General features: G+C 48.0%; 1 protein-coding gene across 5 annotated transcripts in view; it reads left to right on the top strand.

Moving 5' to 3' along the window:
* Positions 1 to 25748, top strand: part of ABCC5 (ATP binding cassette subfamily C member 5) — a 95627-nt gene extending 69879 nt beyond the window's left edge. For all 5 annotated transcript variants that reach the window (XM_032298447.1, XM_032298451.1, XM_032298449.1 and 2 more), the window contains 7 exons: positions 1035 to 1124; positions 5118 to 5307; positions 9471 to 9630; positions 18387 to 18465; positions 19554 to 19667; positions 20649 to 20813; positions 24300 to 25748. In XM_032298447.1, coding sequence (XP_032154338.1) covers positions 1035 to 1124; positions 5118 to 5307; positions 9471 to 9630; positions 18387 to 18465; positions 19554 to 19667; positions 20649 to 20813; positions 24300 to 24401 — 900 coding nt within the window. In that variant the 3' untranslated portion in view covers positions 24402 to 25748. The remainder of the gene's footprint in view (positions 1 to 1034; positions 1125 to 5117; positions 5308 to 9470; positions 9631 to 18386; positions 18466 to 19553; positions 19668 to 20648; positions 20814 to 24299) is intronic.
* Positions 25749 to 26936: the final 1188 nt, after the last annotated feature.

Here is a 26936-nt window from a genome sequence, read left to right on the forward strand (position 1 = left end):
TCTCATCTCTGGCCTCTTCCTAGTCTTCTAAGAAATATAATAGACTCAGCATGCTTCTTATGTGCATTTTCTTTTCTGGGCCCTGATTTTCCCCACACTGTTACATATATAAACCCTTCTGGCCCCTAGGGATGATTGAGGTCTTCAAATAGCTTAAAGAACTTTTGAGAACTAGAGCGCTAACTAGCTATTTTAAGGTACTGAGTAATTATGACCCTCTAAAATAATGGTATTGAGGTATGTTTTCAAGGAGTCTATATTTTAGAGAGGTACAAACTGAAATATTTGTGGGTGAAATGATAAGCTATCTGGGATTTGCTTCCGAATAATAGGGGGGTGGGGTAGGAATGGAAAGGAATGCAGATGAAACAGTATTGACTGTAATTGATCATTTTCACAGTGGAGTTTTGGTACCTGGGAGTTCATTATACTACTCTTCCTACTCTTGTATGTTTGCCATTTTTCTGTATTGAAAAGATAAAAATAAGTAAAGGAACCCCAGAGATATGTGTCTTCACAGACACCCCAAGATGTCCATCCACATTTTGCAATTTACTCGACAATTGGTTGGGGAATCTGCAGTCTGTGGAGCACCTGGGCTCCAGGTTCACTCATTTCCCAGCATTATATAGCTGATTTGACTTTTCCTGGAAGCATTCTTACTATGGAACAATGGAGTTTAATATCTCCATTTGTTTTAACTCCCACAAACAAGCTCAGATACCAGTAGGAAGTCCAGAAGTGAATCAGCTGCAGATGCGTGCAAATTGGAACTGTAAAGATGAATAGAAAGGCTTTGGGTACAAGAAAGTAGCCCCAGCAGCGCCACGATACTGCCTGCTTTCACTGAGTATTGCGGTTGATGAGGGAGTGACAGGCATGTCTTAAAAGCTAAGAGAATAACCAGGTCCGGACGACCAGCTGCTGCGTCTGCCCAGTTCTTAGTGGTCCTCTAGATGAAGGAAGTTCTCCAGCACTGGCCTGGCGTGTATTGATAATGAGCCATCTCTTTGATTGTTGCTTTCCATTATCAGTTAACGGGGCTGTTCCAGTTTACGGTCAGACTGGCATCTGAGACAGAAGCTCGATTCACCTCGGTGGAGAGGATCAATCACTACATTAAGGTCAGACTGCTGTAGGCCTTTCACCGTGAGATGACTCCTTGGAGTCAGTTTACCCTTTGCTGCCTCAGCTGGGTATGCAAGGAGGAGGCTTTTGTTCTCTGCCTGTGTAATCCCACAGAATCTCTCCACTGTGCTTGGAATGGGGGAGAGATTACTATAAGCATTTCTAAGTGTATTTGTAAATCATGTTGAGTTGAGAACTTCATTGGCTAATTGCCAGAATGTTCAGAATCTCATCAGTTCAGCCTAACTGACTGATAGAGCATTTTCCTGCACTGTTTGAAACCATGCATTGTTTCAATTCTTACCATAGTCCAATTGTTCTTAATCAGGGATTAAACCCTATTGAGCTTTTGGCAAGACAAATGTGGCCTCATCTCTGGAGATTCTGTTGCAGTGGATTGGGGTGGGACCCAGGCTCCTGTGATTTGAAAAGCTCCATAGCTAATTCTAAACTGCTCTCCCAGCTTACAGACGAGTGAATTTAACTGATACTGAGAGTATCCAGCTCTTCCCACCTTTCCTTAGGAGCCCCTTCCATCGTGCCATGGGTGGCAGGCATCTTGCTGCTGTCCTAATTGGAACTCTTAAAGCAATTTCCTACAGGGGTGTATTAGACCGTTTTCACACTGCTATAAAGAACTACCTGAGACTGGGTAATTTATGAAGAAAAGAGGTTTAATTGACTCGCAGTTCCACAGGCTGTACAGGAAGCATGGCTGGGAGGCCTCAGGAAGCACAGTCATAGCGTAAAATGAAGGGGAGACAAGCACATCTTCCTGTGGAAGAGAGCAGGAGAGAGAGAGAAAGTGAAGTGCCCCACACTTTCAAACAACCAGATCTCACGAGAACTCACTCACTCTCAGAACAGCACGGGGGAAGTCCACCCCCTGATTCAGCCATCTCCCACTAGGCCCCTCCCCTGACACACGGGGATTATTATACAATTCAAGGCGAGATTTGGGTGGGGACACAGAGCCAAACCATTTCAAGAGGTGTCCAATCATTTGGCTTCCCAGGGCTACACTGGAAGAATTTGACATGTGGCCCAAGACGTGAAATAGAATACTAACGATAGCTGATGAGCTAAAATAAAAAATTGCAAAAAAAAATCTCATAATGTGTTAAGAAAGTTTATGAATTTGTGTTGGGCCACATCCAGAGCTGTCCTGGGCTGCATGTAGCCTGAGGGCCACAGATTGGACAAATTTGCTTATAAAGAAGCAGCATCATGAATAGTTAGGATTCTTAAATTAAATTCAATTCTTGAGAGTTATCTATTTTATCGAACTGTTGTGATACTTTACAAGCATCTGTGTCATTGTTTATATGTGAAGAATATATTGAGTTCTCAACACTTGACTTTGAAACAGTTTTGAAAAGTTAACTTTTTTTTCTTTTTCTTCTTTTGAGAGAGGATCTCATTTTGTCACCCAGGCTTGAGTGCAGTGGCACAAATACGGCTCAGTGCAGCCTCAGTCTCCCAGGTTCAAGTGATCCTCCCACCTCAGCCCCCGAGGTAGCTGGGACTACAGGCATGCGCCACTAGGCCCGGCTAATTTTTGTATTTTTTGTAGAAATGAGTTTCACCTTGTTGCCCAGGCTGCTCTCAAACTCCTGGGCTCAAGCAGTCTGCCTCTGCTTCCACCTCCCAAAATATTGGGATTATAGACATAAGCCACAGTGTCTGGCCTGAAAAATTACTCTTTCAGTTGGGAACTGAGTGTATGTAAACTGGATTTTCTAGTAGAGATGTATTTCACTGGTTTGTTTTGACAGTGAGCCTCATTAGTGGTAGACTCTTTCTCTTTTTTTTTTGAGACAGAGTCTCACTCTGTTGCCAGGCTGGAATGCCGTGGCGCAGTCTCGGCTCACTTTAAACTCTACCTCCCGGGTTCAAGTGATTCTCTTGTCTCAGCCTCCTGAGTAGCTGGGACTACTGGCGAGCGCTACCACGCCCAGCTAATTTTTGTATTTTTAGTTGAGATGGGATTTCACCATGTTGGCCGGGATGATCTCGATCTCTTGACCTCGTGAGCCACCATGCCCAGCCAGTGGTAGAAATATTTCTTACAAAAAGCTTACAAATGAATAGCTTTCTTATTCTCAGAAAGGATGGCAGGTGGCCTCCCAGAGTGTCTAGTAATAGCTCTTTTTTTTTTTTTTAAACGGAGTTTTGCTCTTGTTGCCCAGGCTGGAGTGCAATGGAGCTATCTTGGCTCACCACAACCTCCACCTCCTGGGTTCAAGCGATTCTCCTGCCTCAGCCTCCCAAGTAACTGGGATTACAGACATGTGCCACAATGCCCGGCTGATTTTGTATTTTTTAGTAGAGATGGGGTTTCTCCATGTTGGTCAGGCTGGTCTCAAACTCCCAACCTCTGGTGATCCGCCCACCTTGGCTTCCCTAAGTGCTGGGATTACAGGCGTGAGCCACCGTGCCTGTAATCTTTAATGTTTAGAAATTAGCCTCTTTGCACACTGTCATGGTATGTAGGTGGACCCTTGTGTGTACATATGGGTGTGCAGTGTTTGAGTTAATGCGATGGTTGGTGAGAGCCTCGTGCTGGAGAAGTCAGGATTACAGTCAGTGGTGGTACAAAGTGGACTCTGCTAAAACCGGTTACATTTCAGAGGCCTGCCTTTCCCAGGGACTGTCCCAACACAGAGTCCTTCCAGCCTGGTGTTTTAGACTTAAGGCTCAGCCACCCGGTCTTTGGCTCTTACTTCACCTATAAGGCTGTATACTCCATGGCCAATTGCCAGAGAGTTTTAAAAGATCAAGAGATGGCTGGGTGCAGTGGCTCACGCCTGTAATCCCAGCACTTTGAGAGGCCAAGGTGGGTGGATCACAAGGTCAGGAGTTTGAGACCAGCCTGGCCAACGTGTTGTAACCCCGTCTCTACTAAAAATACAAAAATTAGCTGTGCATGGTGGTGTGCGCCTGTAGTCCCAGCTACCTGGGAGGTTGAGGGAGAAGAATTACTTGAACCCAGGAGTTAGAGGTTACAGTGAGCTAAGATCGCGCCACTGCACTCCAGTCTGGGTGACAGAGCGAGACTCTGTCTCAAAAAAAAAAAAAAAAAGATTAAGAAATACGATTGTTGATGACAAAAATTACCCAAGAAGTTATATCACAGTATTTTAGAGCTGGAATAGATTTTCAATATCATCTAATCCAGTCTCCACAATTTGCAGATAAGAAACAAAGATGCAGAGAGAAGTGATCTGTCCAGGTCACACGGTGGCAAAATTAGAATTAGGGTCTGTGTCTCCTGGATTGACCCAGATATGCCACAATGCCAGGATCCAATTAGATGCTCAGTAAATACTGGTTTTCTTCTTTGGGTTTAGGCCAGTGGCTATCAAATGGTAGAATCCTGTCAAAGAATTTCAGTAAAAACTGCTGTGGCCGGGCGCGGTGGCTCAAGCCTGTAATCCCAGCACTTTGGGAGGCCGAGGCGGGTGGATCACGAGGTCAAGAGATCGAGACCATCCTGGTCAACATGGTGAAACCCCGTCTCTACTAAAAATACAAAAAATCAGCTGGGCATGGTGGCACGTGCCTGTAATCCCAGCTACTCAGGAGGCTGAGGCAGGAGAATTGCCTGAACCCAGGAGGCGGAGGTTGCGGTGAGCCGAGATCGTGCCATTGCACTCCAGCCTGGGTAACAAGAGCGAAACTCCGTCAAAAAAAAAAAACTGCTGTGGTGGAAGGCCTCATGTCTGCCTGTGTCGATTTTCCCTTGGCCCCCAAGGCAGCTTTGTGGAAGGATTCCTTGAGACGGAGGGTAGCCTGTACACCACTTCCGTCCCCAAGCTGCTGCTAAGAGCCGCTACACTTAATAGACACTGTGAGCAAGGTGACAGGGTGGCAGCTACTTCTGTGTGGCTACTGTGTTGCCCTGATTTTATTTCTCTGTGACAAAGCCTGAGCCTGCAGCTCCCCAAGAATCTGTGATCAGTCTGAACCAACCACTTCCTTTTCCCCAGACTCTCTCCTTGGAAGCACCTGCCAGAATTAAAAACAAGGCTCCCTCCCCTGACTGGCCCCAGGAGGGAGAGGTGACCTTTGAGAATGCAGAGATGAGGTACCGAGAAAACCTCCCTCTCGTCCTAAAGAAAGTATCCTTCACGATCAAACCTAAGGAGAAGATCGGCATTGTGGGGCGGACAGGATCAGGTAAGGATGTGCAGAGCCTTCTTTGAATCCATTGGAGTGTAGCAGTTTATGAATATCACGTTCATCCCTTTCAACCAGATCCTCATTTGTTTGATAAGTGATTAGGGTCTCAGCCCCCACTAAAACCAATTTTCTAGGCTTATTTTTGAGCCTGCTTTGATGTCATTGAGTGCTTTTCCCAGTCATAAATGTGCACATTCTCAATGCAGAACACAGGCACACACCAGAGTAAGAAAGAGGAGCAGCACCCACAGTGCTGCTACCCAGAGAGAAGCACTGGTCACATTTTGGTAGCTAGCGTGTTAGGCTTCCTCTAGTAATGTGTACAAAAATGTGGTCGTTGACACACGCTCTTTCCTGGCCTTCTCTTAAAACTATCAGTAGGCTAGGCGCAGTGGCTCATGCCTGCAATCCCTGCACTTTTGGAGGCCAAGATGGGTGGATCACCTAAGGTCAGGAGTTTGACACCAGCCTGAATAACATGGTGAAACCCCGTCTCTACTGAAAGACAAAATGAGCTGCGCGTGATGGCGGGCGCCTGTAATCCCAGCTGCTCAGGAGGCTGAGGCAAGAGATCACTTGAACCCTGGAGGTGGAGGTTGCAGTGAGCTGAGATCATGCCATTGTACTCCAACCTGGGTGACAGTGAGACTCCATCTCAAAAAAAAAAAGAGATGTGTAACTGTAGATCCTTTAGATTTCTAGGGTCAGAACTTGAGTAATTTACTTCTTTATCACTTTTGTTCCTGAATAGCATTTCAAAGAGGGAACTTTTTACTGTCTTCTTTTACTGTCTCGCATAAGAGGTATCTTTGATTCCAATTTCATTAGCTTTCCAGGCTCCATGCTTCTTTGGCATCAAAACTCTTTTAGGTTTTTTTCTTTGCCATTAAAACAAACAAACACAAAAAAACACCTCTTTTCTGGCCAGTTTATTTTAAAGAACTCTGTAAGGAAGAAAAGGAAAAAGCCATTTCCTGCTTTCTGTTTGAGGGAAGTCAAGACGAGACACTGCCCCAGGTCCTTCATGCTGGAAGGGAATCTTCAGCCAAGCAGGGTGGCTGTCCCCAAACCTTTCTACTGTTCTTTCCCTCGAGTGCCTCTGCTGCATGGTCCCAGGGGTACACAGCTCCCCTGAAAGCTGACCAGTGTCCCTTCCTGTGATTTCCCTTTAGCACAGGTGAGACAGGCCAAAACAGGCACCACAACTTCATTAACAGTAGTTAGTGACAGAAGAGAAATAAACAAGAAAAAGCAAATAGGGCTGGGCTCAGTGGCTCCCACCTGTAATCCCAGCACTCTGGGAAGCCGAGGCGTGTGGATCACCTGAGATCAGGAGTTCAAGACCAGCCTGGCCAACATGGTGAAACCCCATCTCTACTAAAAATACAAAAAAGTAGTCAGGCGTGGTGGGCGCCTGTAATTCCAGCTACTCGGGAGCTGAGGCAGGAGAATCTCTTGAACCCAGGAGGCAGAGGTTGCAGTGAGCCGAGATCATGCCACTGCACTCCAGCCTGGGCAACAAGAGTGAATCTCAAAATAGAAAAGCTTGATTTACACTCTGGTCCTTGGAAACTGCTGTGGTCATGTCAGTCAAGGGCAGCACCATGAGGACTTCACTGCCTTTCTTACCAGCACATTCCATCAGGGCAAAGGTAGTTAGATTCGGAGGACTCAAGTCTTCAAGCCCAGGAGGTCCAGACCTAGGCACCTTTTGTTAAAGCGGAACGACTTGACCCATTGCTTTGGGCACCATTCCTTCCTTAGCTTAGCTCTTCAGGCACTGCGTCGGCCCAGAGGGAGTGTCTCCCTCCACTGCTTCTATCTGGGAAAGGGGCCAGTAACTGAGTCCCCCAACCCTGAACAGACTCATTCATTTCTCTCTCTTTTTTTTTTTTTTTTGAGACAGAGTTTAGCTCTGTCACCCAGCCTAGAGTGCTGTGGTGTGATCTCGGCTCTGGAGTAGCTGGGATTACAGGCACACGCCACCACGCACAGCTAATTTTTTAAATTTTTTTTTAGTGAGACGGGGTTTTGCCATGTTTGCCAGGCTGGTCTCAAACTGCTGGCCTCAAGTGATCTACCCACCTTGGCCTCCCAAAGTGCTGGGATTACAGGTGTGAATCACTGCACCCACCAGCATGGTGTCATTCATTTCTAGGAGGAGAACCATCCTGCTGGACGAACCAGCTTTCCTAACTTGTTTCTGGTATGTGAGGATTCCTGAATTAGGAAGAGGGCACTAATACACTCTCCAAATACAGCTTCTTCACGTTTCCTGGGTGTTACTTCTTCCAGGTTTTATGGATGTTTTTCATTTCCCATTAGGCTGTCAGAGGTATGCCCAGGGGACAGATCCCAACAGTGGGGTTGGTGTAGTCACTGAAGCAGAGCAGGCTGTTTGTGCTCTCCATGAGTGCTTGAAGAGAGCGTCGTGGTGATCTCGATGAGGCCCTCACGGGAGGTCTTTCATGGCATAGCGGCAGGAGAAGGGTGGGAAGGTCAGGAACCAAGCGCTCAGCCAAGGAAAAGTGACCCGACACTAAAACCCTGTAGTTCTGAATCTAAACCATGGAAGCAAGTTGCAGAAAGGTAGACAGGATGATGGCAAACTTCTTTTCTTTTTGGCACTATAGAGAGAGCGCCTTTTAAATGCTTGTATCCTTTGACTTACTAATTTCACTTCTAAGATTCTTTCCAAGGAAATCGTCTGAGGTAGCAGTAAAGTGTCAGCACTAAGACACAGGACACAACATTATTGTAAGTTTTACATAAACCACATCCACCATGCCCAGCCAATACAATGTTGAGTGAAAAACGCAATTGCAGTATTGTATTTCTGATATGATCTCAACTCTGAGGAAGTGTGCCCCAAATGATAGAAGTGAGATTATGGGAAATTGATAATGTCGTCTCGTATTACCTATGTAAACTTTTCAAATGAAGATTCAGTTAACCTGTTCTGATCACTCTAATAACACTGATCCCCAAAACTGCTCCTCTGCCGTAGTTTCCTATCATGATAGAACCATTGACAGCCACTCACTGACTCCAGGCAAAACCTCCTTCCCATGTGTTTATTTTTCCCTGGAACTTCTTATTCCCCAACTGCTGCTGTGGCTACAGGAGGCCTTGCCTTAGTGTCTGTCTCAGCTGCAATAAGGGGATGGGGCATCCTCTGGTCTGCCCCTCAGCTGCTTGCTGTAAGATCTCTGTTCTCCTGACTTTGCCTAAGAAGCATTAAGCTGGCCAGGCACGGTGGCTCATGCCTATAATCCCAGCACTTCTGCAGGTCGAGGTGGATGGATCACCTGAGGTCGGGAGTTTGAGACCAGCCTCACCAACATGGCGAAACACCATCTCTATTAAAAATACAAAATAGGGCCGGGCGCGGTGGCTCAAGCCTGTAATCCCAGCACTTTGGGAGGCCGAGGCGGGTGGATCACGAGGTCAAGAGATCGAGACCATCCTGGTCAACATGGTGAAACCCCGTCTCTACTAAAACTACAAAAAATTAGCTGGGCATGGTGGTGCATGCCTGTAATCCCAACTACTCAGGAGGCTGAGGCAGGAGAATTGCCTGAACCCAGGAGGCGGAGGTTGTGGTGAGCCGAGGTCGCGCCATTGCACTCCAGCCTGGGTAACATGAGTGAAACTCCCGTTCTAAGATCATAAATCTATGAAAACACCAAAATAAACCAGGTGTGGTTGTGCATGCCTGTAATCCCAGGTACTCGGGATGCTGAGGCAAGAGAATCACTTGAACCGGGGAGGCAGAGGTTGCAGAGAGCCAAGATCACACCATTGTACTCCAGCCTTCGCAACAAGAGCGAAACTCCGCCTCGGGGGGAAAAAAGGCATTAAGCTTTGTGTACCTGTTCCTGAGGTGACCAGGAGGCCTCTTTTCTGTTTTGCTCTTATGAAAATGGAATGGTCCCTTTCCCTCCTTCTCAGGCTGAAGCTGTGTGATTTGAAGGTGTCTGCTTGGTAGCTCAGGAAAATTAATCACTTTGTTCTATCATTTTATACATTATCTGAGTTAATCAGTTGAAATAACAACTGAATAGAAATAGAAAAGTACCTGGCGTTGCCCTGAGGCTAACCCCCGTTGTCCTCACAGATTTGCTAACAGCTTCTCTCTCTTGTGATTTCTGCCTCATCAGGGAAGTCCTCGCTGGGGATGGCCCTCTTCCGTCTGGTGGAGTTATCTGGAGGCTGCATCAAGATTGATGGAGTGAGAATCAGTGACATTGGCCTCGCCGACCTCCGAAGCAAGCTCTCCATCATTCCTCAGGAGCCGGTGCTGTTCAGTGGCACTGTCAGGTGAGGACCCGAGCACTTGCCTGCCTTGCGCCTCACTTAGAGGCTGGGTGGGTGTGTGGGACCTGGAGGTGCCAACGCTGCCCCCTGGGGCCTCGAGCTCACCATCTCTGGTCCAGTGCTTTCTCCACCGCACCATGTGCTTGCTGGTGTGGAAGTGAGAGGCAGCACCACGGCACAAGTGGCTTCATTGACTAAAGCGGGCAGGGAGGCCTGCAGCACAGCGCCAGGAGCTCAGAGATCTGGGCGCAGAGCTCTGCTCTGTGACTTCAGACGCGTTATTTAACCAGTCCTGTGCCTGTTTCCTCACACCTAAGATGGGGATGCTTTAAAGACCTGTTGCTGTGGAGGGTGAATAAATTCATGTAAATCATATAAGCACAGGGCCTGGCAAATGGTAAGCGTCTAGTAAACGGAGCTGCTGTCATCAGCCTCATCACCAGCATCCTCATCTGCCTCCCACTCCATTCTGTCATCTCTCCTAGGTGGGCTAAAAGTTACAGTTGGTTTTTTTTTTGTTTTTTGAGATGGAGTCTCACTGTGTCGCCCAGGCTGGAGTGCAATGGTACAATCTTGGCTCACAGCGACCTCCACCTCTCAGGTTCAATGATCTACTGCCTCAGCCTCCTGAGTAGCTGGGATTACAGGTGCCCTCCCCTACACCGGGCTAATTTTTGTATTTTTAGTAGAGACTGGGTTTCACCATGTTAGCCAGGCTGGTCTTGAACTCCTGAGCTCAAGTGATCCACCCACCTCTGCCTCCCAAAGTGCTGGAATTACAGGCATGAGCCACTGCACCTGGCCTAAAGTTCCAGTTCCAATGGTGGCTTTCAGGCATTGAGGCTACTCATGGTATTTCATTTTCTAATATCTTCCCCTACCTCTGATACTCTGGAATTATGTCACTTTCTGAAATCTGCCAGCACATCAGAGATAAAAATCCCTCTTCTTGGTCTGTTAAAGTAGTAACCAAGGAGAAAACATCCCATTATCTTTCCTGAGCTTACTTGATTCTGCTTTCAGCCTTAAACTTCTGCCTCCTGAGAACAGTGGATTTCCATCACTTGGGTCCCTTTCTATTAAAAATAATTATTCTGAAAGTAATGGCACCAACCTAATTTCAGATGCTCATAGGCAGTGTTCAGACTTGTTTTAAAACTATCCCCTCGCCGGGCGCGGTGGCTCAAGCCTGTAATGCCAGCACTTTGGGAGGCCGAGGAGGGTGGATCACGAGGTCAAGAGATCGAGACCATCCTGGTCAACATGGTGAAACCCCGTCTCTACTAAAAATACAAAAAAAAAAATTAGCTGGGCATGGTGGTGCGTGCCTGTAATCCCAGCTACTCAGGAGGCTGAGGCAGGAGATTGCCTGAACCCAGGAGGCGGAGGTTGCGGTGAGCCGAGATTGCGCCATTGCACTCCAGCCTGGGTAACAAGGGCGAAACTCTGTCTCAAAAAAAAAAAAAAGAAAAAAGAAAAAAAAACTATCCCCTCCACCTTGGGAAATGGCATTTGAACTTGAGGAACTTTGTAGATATCTTAGTCTGCTCAGGCTGCTGTATATAACAACATACCATAGACTGGTGGCTTAAACAACAGAAAATGAGTTCTCTCAGTTCTGGAGGCTGGGAAGGCCAGGATGGGTGTCGGCTGAGGGCCACCTTCCTGGTTAGCAGATGGCTGGCTTGCTGTGTCCTCACATGGCCTTTCCTCGGCGTGTGGCTGTGGTGTGTGCCTGCCGAAAGGAGAGAGCTCTTGTGTCCTCCTCTTCTTGAGGCACCAACCTCATGATCTCATCTAAACCTCATCACTTCCTTACGGCCCCACCTCCAGATACCATCACGCTGGGTCAGTATTTCCACATTGACTTTTGGGGGCACACAAACCTGTAGTCCATAGCAGTGTATCAGCAGAATTCTCACCTATGCTGTGAAGAGTCAACACTCTATAGGTTTATTTTGGTATTACTGTAATTGAATCTGGACAGCATACACTGCATCTGTGGTTGATAATAAACCATTTCCTTTGGGTATTGAGGTAATAAGGTCAGACAAGCGATATCAGAAGATAATTAGAATTTATTGGCCAGGCGTGGTGACTCATCCCTGTAATCCCAGCACTTTGGGAGGCCTAGGCGGAGGGATCACCTGAGGTCAGGAGTTTGAGACCAGTCTGGCCAACATGGCGAAACCCCATCTTTACTGGAAATACAAAAATTAGTCAGGCATGGTGGTCCATGCCTGTGGTCCCAGCTACTTGAGAGGCTGAGGCAAGAGAATCACTTGAACCTGAGAGGCAGAGGTGGCAGTGAGCCGAGATCGTGCCACTGCACTCCAGCCCTGATGACAGTGAGACTGTCTCAAAAGAAAACTAGAATTTATTGAAAATGAAAGCCTAAAATCAAGAAATTGGAAAAGGTTGCCAAATTGGCTCTTTCATAAATCTCTCAATTTTTAGATGCCACAGGAACGTCTTTGAAAAACAAAAAAATTGGCCTTATAATATTTGGCTTTGGCTATAAGAACTATTTTTTTTTAATCATCAGTGGGAAGAGAATTAAGAAACAAAGCATGTTAAACTTGAGATGTCTTGTGAAAATGCTGCCACCAAAAAGCCCGTTTTAATTTAAAAACTTTACAGCGTGTCTTTCGGGTTTGTGAACTGGGGGCTTCTAGAGTTGGTGGTTAAGAATTGGCCATGAGGCTGGGCACGGTGTCACACGCCTATAATCCTGTCACTTTGGGAGACCGAGGTGGAAGGATCACTGGAGCTCAAGAGTTTGAGACCACCCTGGGCAACATAGGGAGACGCAGTGAACTCTTACTTTTTAAAATTATTTAAAACTTTAAAAGAAAAAGAATTGACCATGGGCGCATGCAGCTGGTGTGGTAGAACATCGTGGACCTGCAGCTTTAGCGGAATTGGGACCATTTATCTTCGGAGAAAGGAAAGTTGGCTGCTTTGTGGAGAGCTCAGTAGTTGGTGCACTGCTGTCCTGGGTTTGTAGCTACTGAGCTTCGAGTGCAGCGTAGGAAGTCCGCTGTGTAAACTGAGAAAATCATTTCGGTTCAAACACTGAGGAAACATGAAATGCCAGAGCTGTCCTTTATTCCCCTAAGGTTTCCTTTTATCCTCTAAGGTTCCTTAAGGTTTTTTTTTTTTTTCAGACAGAGTCTTGCTCTGTCGCCCAGGCTGGAGTTTCGGCTGACTGCAACCTCCGCCTCCTGGGTTCAAGTGATTTGTGTGCCTCAGCCTCCCGAGTAGCTGGGACCACAGGTGTGGGCCACCATGTCCGGCTAATTTTTGTATTTTTAGTAGAGATACGGTTTCACCATGTTGGCCAGCTGGTCTCGAACTCCTGACCTCAGGTGATCTGCCCACCTTGGTTTCCCAAAGTGCTGGGATTACAGGCGTGAGCCACCGCATCCAGCTGGTATTCTTTTGCTTTTCCTTAGAACATGGAAAGCCTATGATGAGTTTCCCAAGGCAAAGGCAGGATAGATGAACTTGTTCCTTAGCTGCCTCCTACAGACTCTGAATCTGGAAACTGTGCCTCTGCCTTATACACCACGGCACCATTAACCAGTATCGAGAGTGGGTACCTCTTCTTCAGATACCTGCAAACAATTAAAACTTGAAAGGATGGCTGGGCATGGTGGCTCACACCTTTAATCCCAGCACTTTGGGAGGCCAAGGTGGGTGGATCACCTGAGGTCAAGGGTTCAAGACCAGGCTGGCCAACATGGTGGAACCCCATCTCTACAAAAATAGAAAAATTAACCAGGCATGGTGGCGGGTGCCTGTAATCCCAGCTCCTGGGAGGCTGAAGTAGGAGAATTGCTTGAACCCAGGAGGTGGAGGTTGCAGTGAGCCATGATCGCATCATTGCACTCCAGCCTGGGCAACAGAATGAGACTCTGTCTCAACAACAGCAAAAAACTTGAAAGGAACTCTTAGAGGAGAAGCAAGGTAAAACCAAAATCAAACCAACAAAACTCAGAAGGTCACAAGATACACATTTCTGAGTTGTTCTGCGTACAAATATCAGCTGAGTCATAGACCAGATAATTTGAGACCACACCCCTTCCTAGATTAACCAGAGGGTCAGTCCGTTCGGGACCTGCAGCCCAGCCCTCCCTTATCTGTCTGTGGGCTTGAGCTCTCCTGCCTGTGTTTCTGCAGCTTCCTACTGTTTTGCCCTCATGATTGGCTCCAGGAAGAGAGGCCCCTTCTCATCCAGGCCTTAAAACACTTTTGCTAGCCTCCCTGTCTCATGGCCCTAGCTTCCCCCATTCTCCCAGAGCTCCCTGTGCTTCCTGGACCTAGGAAGCCCAGCCCTGGCCTCTGCCCTGTCCCCACAGCTGGAGTGTTTTTCTCCGGAGGACTGTCTGGAGTCTGGCTAGGCTGACGGTGGGCTGTTCCTAGCTGTCACTCTGGTCTGTCTCTTGAGTCTTGGTCCCCGTGAGTGATGGGTGCCTTGTCTACCTGGAGCACTTCTGCCTGGTGCCCATTCATTAACAAGAAGCAGTGTTCTCATTTCTTCTTCAGGTGCCCTCTCCTTTTGATCTGCTCATTAATTTTTTTTTTCTTTTTTTTGAGATGGAGGCTTGCTCCGTCACCCAGGCTGGAGTGCAATGGCACGATCTCTGCTCACCACAACCACCACTTCCCAGGTTCAGGGGATTCCCTTGCCTCAGCCTCCCCAGTAGCTCGGATTACAGGCATATACACCACTGCGCCTGGCTAGTTTTGGTATTTTTTGTAGAGATGGGATTTTGCCATGTTGGCCAGGCTGGTCTTAAACTCCTGACCTCAGGTGATCTGCCCGCCTCAGCCTCCCAAAGTGTTGGGATTATAGGCATGAGCCACCGTGCCTGCCACTAATCTGACTCTTAACAACGAAAAGCCAAAATCAGGCCATATTTCTGCATACCTCAAAATAAAGTTTCCTTTAGCTTCTGATAGAAGAAGGTATGTGAGTCTCAAAATCTCCCGCTCAGAAGACTAAAGCTACTATGAGGCACCCAGCACAGATGACAGGACAGTGTTTTCTGCTATACCAAGAGTGTATTACGGCATCATCTCACACTTTGGGAGATAGTCTTAGCTTCATTTAGCGGTGGTCCATGTTGACTATTGCTAAAAATAAAATATAAAGAACCGAAGATGAAAATGTACCTTTGGCAAGATCAGGACTGCAGGGGTTCTGACTTAAAAATAACTGCCCTCCTGTTCAGACACTTTTCTCCCTAATCACTTAACTGAATCCTTTTGATTAAGTGGATGCATAACTTTGCTTTCATTTCCATCTGTGGGTCAGACCTGGGACCGTCTGGCTTCTCTAATGAGGGTGGATGTTTTCCCATTCCTGATTGAGCTCCCTGCTGAGGAGGGTCTGGTCTGCCCTACTGTACACCGCCTGCGAGTGTGTGGAAATACTCCTTCTATACCTGGAGCCCATTGTTTAGTCTTCTGAGGCTCCTTCAGCTGGTGTGGTGGACCTAGGTGAACTGAATGTTAAGCCTGGGCTAGGCGCAGTGGCTCACGCCTGTAATCCCAACATTTTGGGAGGCCAAGGCCGGCAGATCATCTGAGATCAGAAGTTCGAGACCAGCCTGGCCAACATGGCAAAACCCTGTCTCTGCCAAAAAATACGGAAGTTTAGCCAGGTGTGGTGGTGCACACCTGTAGTCCCAGCCACTTGGGAGGCTGAGGCATGAGAATTGCTTGGACCTGGGGGGTGGGGCATAGGTTGCAGTGAGCCAAGATCCTGCCACTGCAGTCCAGCGTGGGTGACAGAGTGAGACTGTCTCAAAAAAAAAAAAGTGTTAAGCCTGTCGCCGTGTTCCCCCATAGAAAATCTGATAGGGCCAGCTACTCAGTGGCAGGAGACTGCGCTTCTGTGTACAGCTCCTCCGTGGTTTCACCTGCTGCAGTTTCACTTACCCATGATCAACCAGGGTCCAAAAATACGACATACTGTATTTTGCGGGAGACAGACCACAGTCCAATAACATTCATTACAGCTTATTGTTATAATTGTTTGATTTCATTATTGTTAGTCTCTTACTGTGCCTAATTTATAAATTTAACTTTATCACAGGTATGTATATACTGGAAAAAAAACATAGCATTTGTAGGGTTCAGTGCTGTTTGTGGTTTGAGGCATCCACCAGGGTGCCATGGAGCATCTAGCGGGGGGACTCCATTCCTGCCCTTTGATCCAGAGGCTTCTGATGGACTCACTCACCGTATTTGTTTCCCGGGGCTGTCATAAACTGTTTAAGCCACACAATGGGTGGCTTCAGACAACAAACATTTACCGTCTCACAGTTCCAGGGGCTGGAAGTCTAAAACCAAGATGTCAGTTGGGCCGTGCTGCCACCGAAACCTGTAGGGAAAGACCCTTCCTGGCCTCCGGCTTCTCAGAGTTGCGGCCATCTTCAGCATTCCTTGGCTTGTGGGTGCATCCCTCTGGCCTCTGCCTCCATTGTCACATGTTACCCTCCCAGTGTTCCTCTGCCTTCACATGGCCACCTCTTATAAGGACTAAGGGCCCACCCTTCTCTTACTCTGGTGTGGCCTCATCTTAACTGATCACATCTGCAATGACCCTATTTCCAGTTAAGGTCACATTCTTAGGTACTTCAGTGTCTTTGGGGAGACACAGTTTAACCCATAACCATGTACAGTATTAAACAACACTTCCTAGGCCAAGGGTGGGGGGAAGCAAGCACGTTCCAAGCGGGAAAATTGCAGTGCAAAGGGCAAGAGGCACAGGAAAGCAGGGCGGGTCAGAATCTCCCAGGAGATGGCGAGATTCCCAAATAGCAGGAATGAGGCAGTGCCGGCCACTCTCCTCCGCTAAGTGGAGTCTGTGATAAGGACGTGATTGTATTTGCATGCCTGTCGTTAGTAACCCAGATACGGAGACACGTGGCATACAGCGAAAGTCCATATTTCTCCCAGAGATTTTCCTGTTTCCCACATGCCAGGCATAATCTTGTGAGCAAAGCAAATTATTATTAACATTTTTTGGATTACCAGACCTCCAGATACTATGTGTAGATCAAGACAAGACATCAAAAATTCCTGTAACATCCCAATTTTCCATAGAATACCTGTTCCACCACCAATTCTCCACCCTCATCCTCGGTGGCAAAGATAATTTTCTCCCGTGCTAACCCTTTCTAGTCCTGGCCAGGCACTGTGGCTCATGCCCGTAATCCCTGCACTTTGGGAGGCCAACATGGGATAATCGCTTGAGCTCTGGAGTTTGAGACCAGCCTGGGCAACACGGCAAAACCCCATCTCTACAAAAAATACAAAAATGACCTGGCATGTGCCTGTAGTCCCAGCTACTCAGGAGGCTGAGGTGGGAGGCTAGCTTGATCTCAGGAGGAAGAAGTTGCAGTGAGCTGAGATTGTACCACTGCACTCCAGTCTGGGTTATAGAGTAAGACGCTGTCTCAACAAAAAAAAAAAAAAGAAAAGAAAAAAAAATACACACACGCACACACATGTATATGTATATATGTAAATATAATTTCTAGTCCTGTTCTTTTGGTATCATCTCTGATTGCCTTGAGGTAGATACTGTTGGCACAGTAAGCCAGAACTGCCCCCAAACTGGTCTTCTGTGCAGGAAAGTTCCTTTTTCTTTACTCGTCCCTTATGCTTTCTCTCCTTCCTCCTCTCCCCTTCTCCTGGATCAGTTCCTTTTCCTGGTCAGGCCAGCTGCCATAGAGCCCCATACTCAGTGACAGGGCTGTGAGTCAGGTAGACCAAGAGAAACAGGGTGCTTTTCTAAGTTTGTGCGTATGGAGAAATGTATCTTTTTTTTTTTTTTTGAGACGGAGTCTCACTCTGTTGCCCAGGCTGGAGTGCAATGGTGTGATCTCGACTCACTGCAACCTCCGCCTCCTGGGTTCAAGAGATTCTCCTGCCTCAGCCTTCCAAGTAGCCGGGACTATAGACATGTGCCACCATGCCTGGCTAATTTTTTGTAATTTTAGTAGAGACGGGGTTTCACCTTGTTAGCCAGGATGGTCTCCATCTCCTGACCTGATGATCTGCCCACCTTGGCCTCACAAAGTGCTGGGATTACAGGCATGAGCCACCATGCCCAGCTGATGTTTTATTGATTGATTGATTGAGATGGAGTCTCACTCTGTCGCCCAGGCTAGAGTGCAGTGGTGTGATCTTGGTTCACTGCAACCTCTGCCTCCCGGGTTCAAGCGATTCTTCTGCCTCAGCCTCCTGAGTAGCTGGGATTACAGGCCATGCCACCATGCCCAGCTAAGTTGTATATTTTTGGTAGAGATGGGGTTTCACCATGTTGGCCAGGCTGGTCTTGAACTGCTGACCTCAAGTGATCCACCCTCCCAAAGTGCTGGGATTACAGGTGTGAGCCACTACACCCAGCCAAGAGATGTTATTTTAACAAATGTATACTGTACACAAAAAAAAAAATCTAGAAGGATATTTGCCAATATTTGCATTTGTAAATTGTTCTGTGACTAGTAGTATTTACATAGTAAAAATAATAAAAGACTAAATCAAGTGTTACGGAGATGAGGAAGCCCAGTGTGCAGTCAGAGCTCCCACCTGTGGCTGGTTGGGGAATGAGCCGTCTGTGACCGTCGGGGTTTGGAGTCTCCTCTCCCTGTGCATGTGTGTTAAACATCTTCCACAGACAGCCATTGCCCTTGGGTCCCTTCAGAGCTGGACCACTGAGAAATCCCTGTGTTTCTCCCTAGATCAAATTTGGACCCCTTCAACCAGTACACTGAAGACCAGATTTGGGATGCCCTGGAGAGGACACACATGAAAGAATGTGTAAGTGAAGAGCCAAGGGGAGCTGAGCTGGGATGGCGAGGGTGGAAGCACGGCGGTGCCCTTGCCACGCGCTGCGCTGCCTGCTCGCCTGTGCCTGCAGGATGCCTGTGGGCAGAGGCTTGGAGGCAGGGCGCTCCAGGTCTTTCAGTTACCTGGGAAAAGCTGATCTCTCTCGCCCCACCTCGCACACTGCCACGGTCATACTGGCCTGCAGGATGCCTGTGGGCAGAGGCTTGGAGGCAGGGCACTCCAGGTCTTTCAGTTACCTGGGAAAAGCTGATCTCTCTCGCCCCACCTCGCACACTGCCACAGTCATACTGGCCTTGCACTGTCCATCGACTGAAGATAGTAATGACAGGCACTTAGAATTCACGGATGCCTTTAATTTGTTTTATTGGTCATGACAGTGTAACATACTTTGGCGCATCCACATATAAGCAAAAGCTACGTAATGTATTGAGTCTGCAGAAAGCACACAGTGTGCATATGGACCACAGACCTTTGGGATAACTCAGCAGGCCCCCATGAGCAGCTGCAGTCGACAGATTGACACCACTGGCCTGCAGGGGAGTCTCTGGTGTGCCTGGGTCGAGTCAGGCCCAGGATCCCTTGCCCTAATTCAACCGTTGTTAACATGAGCGCTGTTTTTCCCCTTGCTCTATCAGGATTCCTCCCATTTGAAGAATACGTTCTGCAGCTTACAAAACACGTTTGACAGGCCCGGGCCTGTAGCTTTGTACTCAGAAGCAAAGTAATTTTCCTTACTCTGTTTCCTGTTGCATGACCATATTTTCAGAACCAAAACTTAAGGCCCACTATCTGACTGGATTTTGGGGACATGAAAGTATTGGAATTTCTGGGGTGTTTTAATGGTAGAAAGCTAACAGAATAGTCATTGGAATCATGGACTGCCTCAGAAAGCGTGGGTCCTAGCACGCACCATTACACCTGCACCTTCGTTCCAGATGAGACAGGTTCTTGGCTAATGATTTTTCATGTGTTTCGGAATAATTTCTTTTTGTCCCTGGATTTCCAGGAAATTCAGCTTAGTTTCTTACCCCTCTGATCTCTAGTTTCCTTCTCCCTAGATTGCCCAGCTACCTCTGAAACTTGAATCTGAAGTGATGGAGAACGGGGATAACTTCTCAGTGGGGGAACGGCAGCTTTTGTGCATAGCAAGAGCCCTGCTCCGCCACTGTAAGGTAAGGCAGTTCATGGTTGGCAGGGACGGGGCGGCAGAGAACGGGAACCTTGAAATGCAGCCTTTCCCTGACCCAGTGGGGCCCAAACGTATTCCTGGCTCTAATCCCTGTGGCACTTTCTAAGAGCATGACCAGAGGTGACGCTAACCCTGACACAGTTGGGGTATCTGGGTTTTGGGGAGGGAGAACGGGGGTTGCCTTGTTTTTAATTTCATCCAAGACTGACTTTGATTTCTGGCCATTGAGTAGTTGCACGACTGCAAACCACAGACACAGGAGATTAGAAAACTGCAAGCGACCTGAAGGTCATCCCGTCCAGCCTCTCATTTTACAAACAGGAAAGGGAATGTCCAGAAAGATGAGTGTTACCAGTCAGAATGGACTCAAGGGGAAAAAAGGATTAGCTGTACATGCTCACTGTCACAGAGTGGTAGGGGCAAGTATTGATTCGATCCATATTACACAAATACGCTGTTAGGGAAGTGAAGGCAAGCACGGCCTCGAAGTTGCATCGCCTCTAAGCAAAAGGATACTTTTTTTTTTTTGGGACGGAGTTTCGCTCTTGTTACCCAGGCTGGAGTGCAATGGCGCGATCTCGGCTCACCGCAACCTCCGCCTCCTGGGTTCAGGCAATTCTCCTGCCTCAGCCTCCTGAGTAGCTGGGATTACAGGCACGCGCCACCATGCCCAGCTAATTTTTTGTATTTTTAGTAGAGATGGGGTTTCACTGTGTTGACCAGGATGGTCTCGATCTCTTGACCTCGTGATCCACCCGCCTCGGCCTCCCAAAGTGCTGGGATTACAGGCGTGAGCCACCGCGCCCGGCCGCAAAAGGATACTTTTACTTATGTGTGTGCCGGCTAGAAGAAAACAATAGATGGTGTAAAACTTAAATAATGAAATGCGTTTTAGTAAGACCTAGATTAACCAGCACGCTTAAGGAATTTAATTGCATTTCTTTCTCCTCTGCTTCTCTGGCAGATTCTGATTTTAGATGAAGCCACAGCTGCCATGGACACAGAGACAGACTTGTTGATTCAAGAGACCATCCGAGAAGCATTTGCAGACTGTACCATGCTGACCATTGCCCATCGCCTGCACACGGTTCTAGGCTCCGATAGGATTATGGTGCTGGCCCAGGGACAGGTACCCAGCCCTTCAGGGGCCTTGGCTTGGCGTCTCTGGGAGGAAACCGGCCCCTGGCAGGAGTGGGCCGAGTGCCATCTTTTTGGGTTCTGGGCATTCAGATGAGCACTTGCAGCAACTGGTTGCTGTTGGGAGGGACACAGCCCTCCTCACCACGGGATTACTCAGGCGCCACCCAGTGGGGTGCCCATTTGACTTTACTCTTTTTCCTTCTGTTGCCTGTGAGTCATGACACTTTGCCTTAGGTCAGAGAGTACATGTACTTAGTGATTCATCCCCATACACAATCATCACCCGCCTGGCGGCGTGTTGAGACCAGCCAGCACGTGTTTGCCTTTCTGCAGTCACGCAGCGGCGCCAGACTTCTGTCGTCTCGGCCGCTCCCATGGTCTGGCCCCAGCCTGCCCTTCATCCTCCACTCTTGCCTTGCAGGTGCTGTTGACTATAGACATCTTGCATTCTCCAAGCTTTTTATCCATCTTTACTCAGATGGTTTCCATCTACCTCACAGGGCCTTTGCCCTTCTCCGTCCCGTGTCTATCTGCTCACAACCTGCCTGTCCCTGAAGAATGACGTGGCCCAAATGCCAAAGCCTCCATGAAACCCCCCTGGCTGCCTCAGCCACCTGTACCTCCCTTGTAGCTCTTCTGCATCAACTGATAGGAATTGTGCCGTGCCCTGTCTCCCTAGAGAACTCCCTGAACACTCTCCGAGGGCAGAGTCACAGCACATTCATCTTTAGGGCCCAGCAGTGCTTAGTACTCTAGTTCTTTGCACAGGTGATGTTGAGTCAGTTTATATTAGACATAGTCCTCCTTTGCATGCCCCTGGGACAGAAGTGAATTAATGATATGGAAGAAATAGCAAGCCATTTATAATGGGTAACGTGTCCTCTGTTGTAGAAGCTGGAACAGTAGCGGCTACTTCTACTGAACCTTTACTGTGTGTCATTCACATACATGGTCAGCACTGTGCTTTGTACTTTACATATAATCTCTCAACATACAGTCAGTCATCATAATACCTAGAGAGAGACGTATCATGAATTCTGCTTTACAGATGAGGAGACAGATTCTCGGGGAAAGTCCGTAGGAAGTGGACTAGGCCGGGCACAGTGGCTCATACCTGTAATCCCAGCAGTTAGGGAGGCCGAGGCAGGTGAATTGCCTGAGCTCGAAAGTTCAAGACCAGCCTGGGCAACATGACGAAACCCTGTCTCTACCAAAAATACAAAAAATTAGCCAGGCATGGTGGCTAGTGTTTTTTGTGATGACTATCTTTATTTGCCTTAAACTAAGTGTTTACTGAGATTCTGTCATAGATAAGATATATCAAGCTACTACTTTGTACGTAGGGGTTAAATAGAGCCTGGTATGGTATAATAGAAGGGACCAAGAGCATCTTTTGGGAAATTCTTTTTTTTTTTTTTTTTGAGGCAGAGTCTTGCTCTGTCGCCCAGGCTAGAGTGCGGTGGCGTGATCTTGGCTCACTGCAGCCTCTGCTTCTGGGGTTCAGGCGATTCTTCTGCCTCAGCCTCCTGAGTAGCTGGAATTAAAGGCATGCACCACCATGCCTGGCTAACGGGGTTTCACCATGTTGGCCAGGCTGGTCTCTAATTTCTGACTCAGGTGATCTGCCCACCTAGGCCTCCCAAAGTGCTGGAATTACAGGCGCGAGCCACCATGCCCAGCTGGAAATTCTTTGTTAAGGACACAAAGTCAGACCCCTTTCGTTCCATGGGTGGCTTGATGTTTTGGAGTGGGGAGTGATTCACTCTTTATGAGGGACTCTATCCTTCTCTTCCCTTAGTTTTTTTCTTGCTAATTAAAATTTCCTTGTAATTTTAGGAAAGCCTAAAAAAAAAAAAAAACCACCTGAAAAGCATAAAGACAAAAACAGGATAATAAGCCATTTACCCCCAGAGATGAGCGTTGTAATACACTGACTTACCCCGCCGGTGTGTTTCATGTATCTGCACACACAGACTCCAACAGATGGGATGCTCTCTACCATAGACACAAAGAACCAGACTAAAAGGGGCTTGGAGGATGTGATTTTGTTATCTCTTATGGCAAACAGGAGGGCAGAGGGTTGGTTTTTGTGCAGCTCAGCAGTGTGGGACTCTGCCTCACCCTCAGCCAGTACTCACCTTCCCCTCCTGGCACAGGATGCCCGCTCAAGCACCCAGTGTGCCACCCTCCCAACCAAGTCCAAAGGAAGGACACGTTCTCCTCGTGGCCTGTCCACTGGGCAGGACACGCTGTCCTAGAAGCACCAAGGACACTTCCTCTGCATCTCCTTAACCAAGGTTATGTTCCTTGCCTTTGCCCTGTGGCAGGGGAGGCCGAGAAAGTTGAGTACGTGCATTTCAGTCTCCGTACTCAGAACAGGAGGTGGGTCTGCCAGCGTATCATTCAGTGTTCAGTGGCTACGCAGAAGGCCACGATAGGAACAGACACGTGACTAAGACACTCCCTGACTTCCTTTTTTTCCCCTGACAACTAGACTTTCTGAGTGCTTCCATTTCCTCTACAGGGTTAGATCAGCTTGCATAACTAAATGACATTTGTGTGGTGTGCCGTTCCTTAACTTGAGCTGCAACTTCTCTCCCCTGCAGTATTTATTTATTTATTTTATTTAGAGATGGAGTTTCACTCTTATTGCCCAGGCTGGAGTGCAATGGTGTGATCTCAGTCACTGCAACCTCCACCTCCCGGGTTCAAGTGATTCTTCTGCCTCAGCCTCCTGAGTAGCTGGGATTACAGTTGTGCCCTACCACGACCTGCTAATTTTTGTATTTTTACTAGAGACGGGGTTTCACCATGTTGGTCAGGCTGGTCTTGAACTTCTGACCTTAGGTGATCCACCTGCCCCAGCCTTTCAAAGTGCTGGGATTTACAGGTGTGAGCAACTGCACCCAGTCTATTGTTTTTTATTTGTATATATTTTTTGAGACAGAGTCTTGTTCCGTCACCCAAAGTGACGTGCAGTGGTATGATCTCTGCTCACTTCAGCCTCTGCCTCCAGGTTCAAGCGATGTTCCTGCCTCAGCCTTCCCAGTAGCTGGGATTATAGGCACCCCCCACCACACCCGGCTAATTTTTGTCTATGTAGTAGAGATGGGGTTTCATTATATTAGCCAAGCTGGTCTTGAACTCCTGACGTCAGGTGATCCGCCTGCCTCTGCCTTCAGAAGTGTTGCGATTACAGCCCCGAGCCAAAGGCACCCAGCCTCCTCTAGGTTATAGATCTGGTTGGTTGGTTCCTTCACTCCCAAGGCTGAAGGAATTTGGATTCACGTGAAGGAGGTCTGGAAGTCTTTTTCTCTGTCCTTTCTCTTATACGCTAGTTAGTTGAAAATAAAAAAAAATAAGGGGGAGGTGCACGAAGACTAGTTGAATTGTCTCCAGATTCCACCCTCAGGGCGTCCTCCGAGTCACCTGGCGGGGCCGGAGCTGCGTCCTGAGTGGTCTCCTTCTTTTGCAGGTGGTGGAGTTTGACACCCCATCAGTCCTTCTGTCCAACGACAGTTCCCGCTTCTACGCCATGTTTGCTGCTGCAGAGAACAAGGTCGCTGTCAAGGGCTGACCCCTCCCTGTGGACGAAGTCTCTTTTCTTTAGAGCATTGCCATTTCCTGCCCGGGGCCGGCCCCTCATCGTCCTACCGAAACCTCGCCTTTCTCGATTTTATCTTTCGCACAGCAGTTCAGGATTGGCTTGTGTGTTTCACTTTTAGGGAGAGTCATATTTTGATTATTGTATTTATTCCATATTCATGTAAACAGAATTTAGTTTTTGTTCTTAATTGCACTCTAAAAGGTTCAGGGAACCGTTATTATAATTGTATCAGAGGCCTATAACGAAGCTTTATACGTGTAGCTATATCTATATACAATTCTGTACATAGCCTATATTTACAGTGAAAATGTAAGCTGTTTATTTTATATTAAAGCAAGCACTGTGCTGAGAACAGTGCCTATTCCTATCATTTTTGTACAGTTTGCTGTACTAGAGATCTGGTTTTGCTATTAGACTGTAGGAAGGGTAGCATTTCATTCTTCTCTAGCTGGTGGTTTCACAGTGCCAGGTTTTCTGGGTGTCCAAAGGAAGACGTGTGGCAATGGTGGGCCCTCCGACAGCCCCCTGTGCTGCCTCCCCGTGGCCACTCCAGGGCGGGTGGAGAGGGGCGGGGGCTGGAGACCAGGCAGGGCGCCGTGAGTTCTCAGGCCTCCTGCCTTCTGTCCTGGTGTCACTGTTTCAGGAGAGCAGCGGGGCGAAGCCACAGGCCCCTTTTCACTCCCTGCGTTGGGAATGGGAATCACAGAGACATTCCTCCGAGCCGGGGAGTTTCTTTCCTGCCTTCTTTTTGCTGTTGTTTTTAAACAAGAATCGGTCTATCCACAGAGAGTCCCACTGCCTCAGGTTCCTACGGCTGGCCACTGCACAGAGCTCTCCAGCTCCAAGACCTGTTGGTTCCAAGCCCTGGAGCCGACTGCTGCTTTTCGAGGTGGCACTTTTTCTTTGCCTATTCCCACACCTCCACGGTTCCGTGGCAGGGCTCAGGATTTCGTGGGTCTGTTTCCCTTTCTCACTGCATTGTCACACAGTCTCTCTCTCTCTCTCTCTCCCCCCAAAGTCTGCAACTTTAAGCAGCTCTTGCTAATCAGTGTCTCACACTGGCGTAGAAGTTTTTGTACTGTAAAGAGACCTACCTCAGGTTGCTGGTTGCTGTGTGGTTCGGTGTGTTCCCGCAAACCCCCTTCGTGCCGTGGGGCTGGTAGCTCAGGTGGGCGTGGTCACTGCTGTCATCAGTTGAATGGTCAGCGTTGCATGTCGTGACCAACTCGACATTCTGTCGCCTTAGCATGTTTGCTGAACACCTTGTGGAAGCAAAAATCTGAAAATGTGAATAAAATTATTTTGGATTTTGTAAAACTCTTGGTGTATAAAACGGTTCTCTGGGAAGGGAGTGAGATATCCTTGAGTGGCGTTGGCATCTGAATATCCGGCGATGGAGTTACATCTGCGAAGGACTGGTGGCAAAGCTGGTTGGTTGCAGGGGCCATGGGGTCCAGAATGCCTGCCATCATCTCTGTGGTCCTTAGTCCCACTGCTGCCTGTGTTCCTGGGCATGGTCTCCAAATAAAGCTCCTTGGCTGCCCATAAGAGGTGGGAAGTGGAAAGGTGAATGGCTGTAGTGAGGTGGGTGGTCATGGTGAGATGTATTTCAAACGAGTAGTTTGGCCGGATGCAGTGGTTCACACCTGTAATCTCAGCACTTCGGGAGGCCGAGGCAGGCAAATCATGAGGCCGGGAGATCGAGACCATCCTGGCCAACATGGTGAAACCCCGTCTCTACTAAAAATACAAAAATTAGCCAGGCGTGGTGGTGGGCACCTGTAATCCCAGCTACTCAGGAGGCTGAGGCTGGAGAATTGCTGAAACCCGGGATGGGGAGGTTGCAGTGAGCCGAGATTGCACCATTGCACTCCAGCCTGGGTGACAGAGCAAGACTCTGTCTCAAAAAATAATAATAAATAAAGGAATACTTTGTTGAGGATTCTGAGCCATCCAAACAATATAATTACTCTTTCAGCTAATTCATTCAGAGTCACCCATTGAAAGTACACATTCAAAAGGGTGCTCATTCTGAAGCTTCTGACTATTGTGTTGAATGCAGCCAAGAAAGCTTTTAAACTGTTCGGTATTCGTTTGCTGGCCCTCGGTAGAAATTCTGTCATACCCAGCCATTTTTCCAAAGGCCCTGTACTGCCTGGAGAACCCAGGGGCTTGACTCTAAAGTTAAAAATTCAGTTCCCTGGGTGTCACACTTCAGGCGTGCAGTAGCTGTATGTGACCTGTGCCTGCCGTGTTGTCCAGTGCAGGTCTGGGACGTTTCCATCACTGCAGGAAGCTCTGCTGGGCCCCACCAATCTAAATGGTAAGCACTTTTACGGAGGCACTAGATTTATCTCCTAAGAAGGTAACAAGGTCAGCAGAACAAGGCTCTTCATGGTCTTCCCGTTCCAAGTCTCTATTGACAAGACACTGACTTGCCCTCTCTCAGATCCGTCCCCTCTCAGTTCTGTCCCCTCTCAGTTCTGTCCCCTCTCAGTTCTGTCC

This window comes from Sapajus apella, unplaced genomic scaffold (genome assembly GCF_009761245.1).
Source record: "Sapajus apella isolate SASKATOON/1434 unplaced genomic scaffold, GSC_monkey_1.0 scaffold38, whole genome shotgun sequence".
Classification (NCBI taxonomy): domain Eukaryota; kingdom Metazoa; phylum Chordata; class Mammalia; order Primates; family Cebidae; genus Sapajus; species Sapajus apella.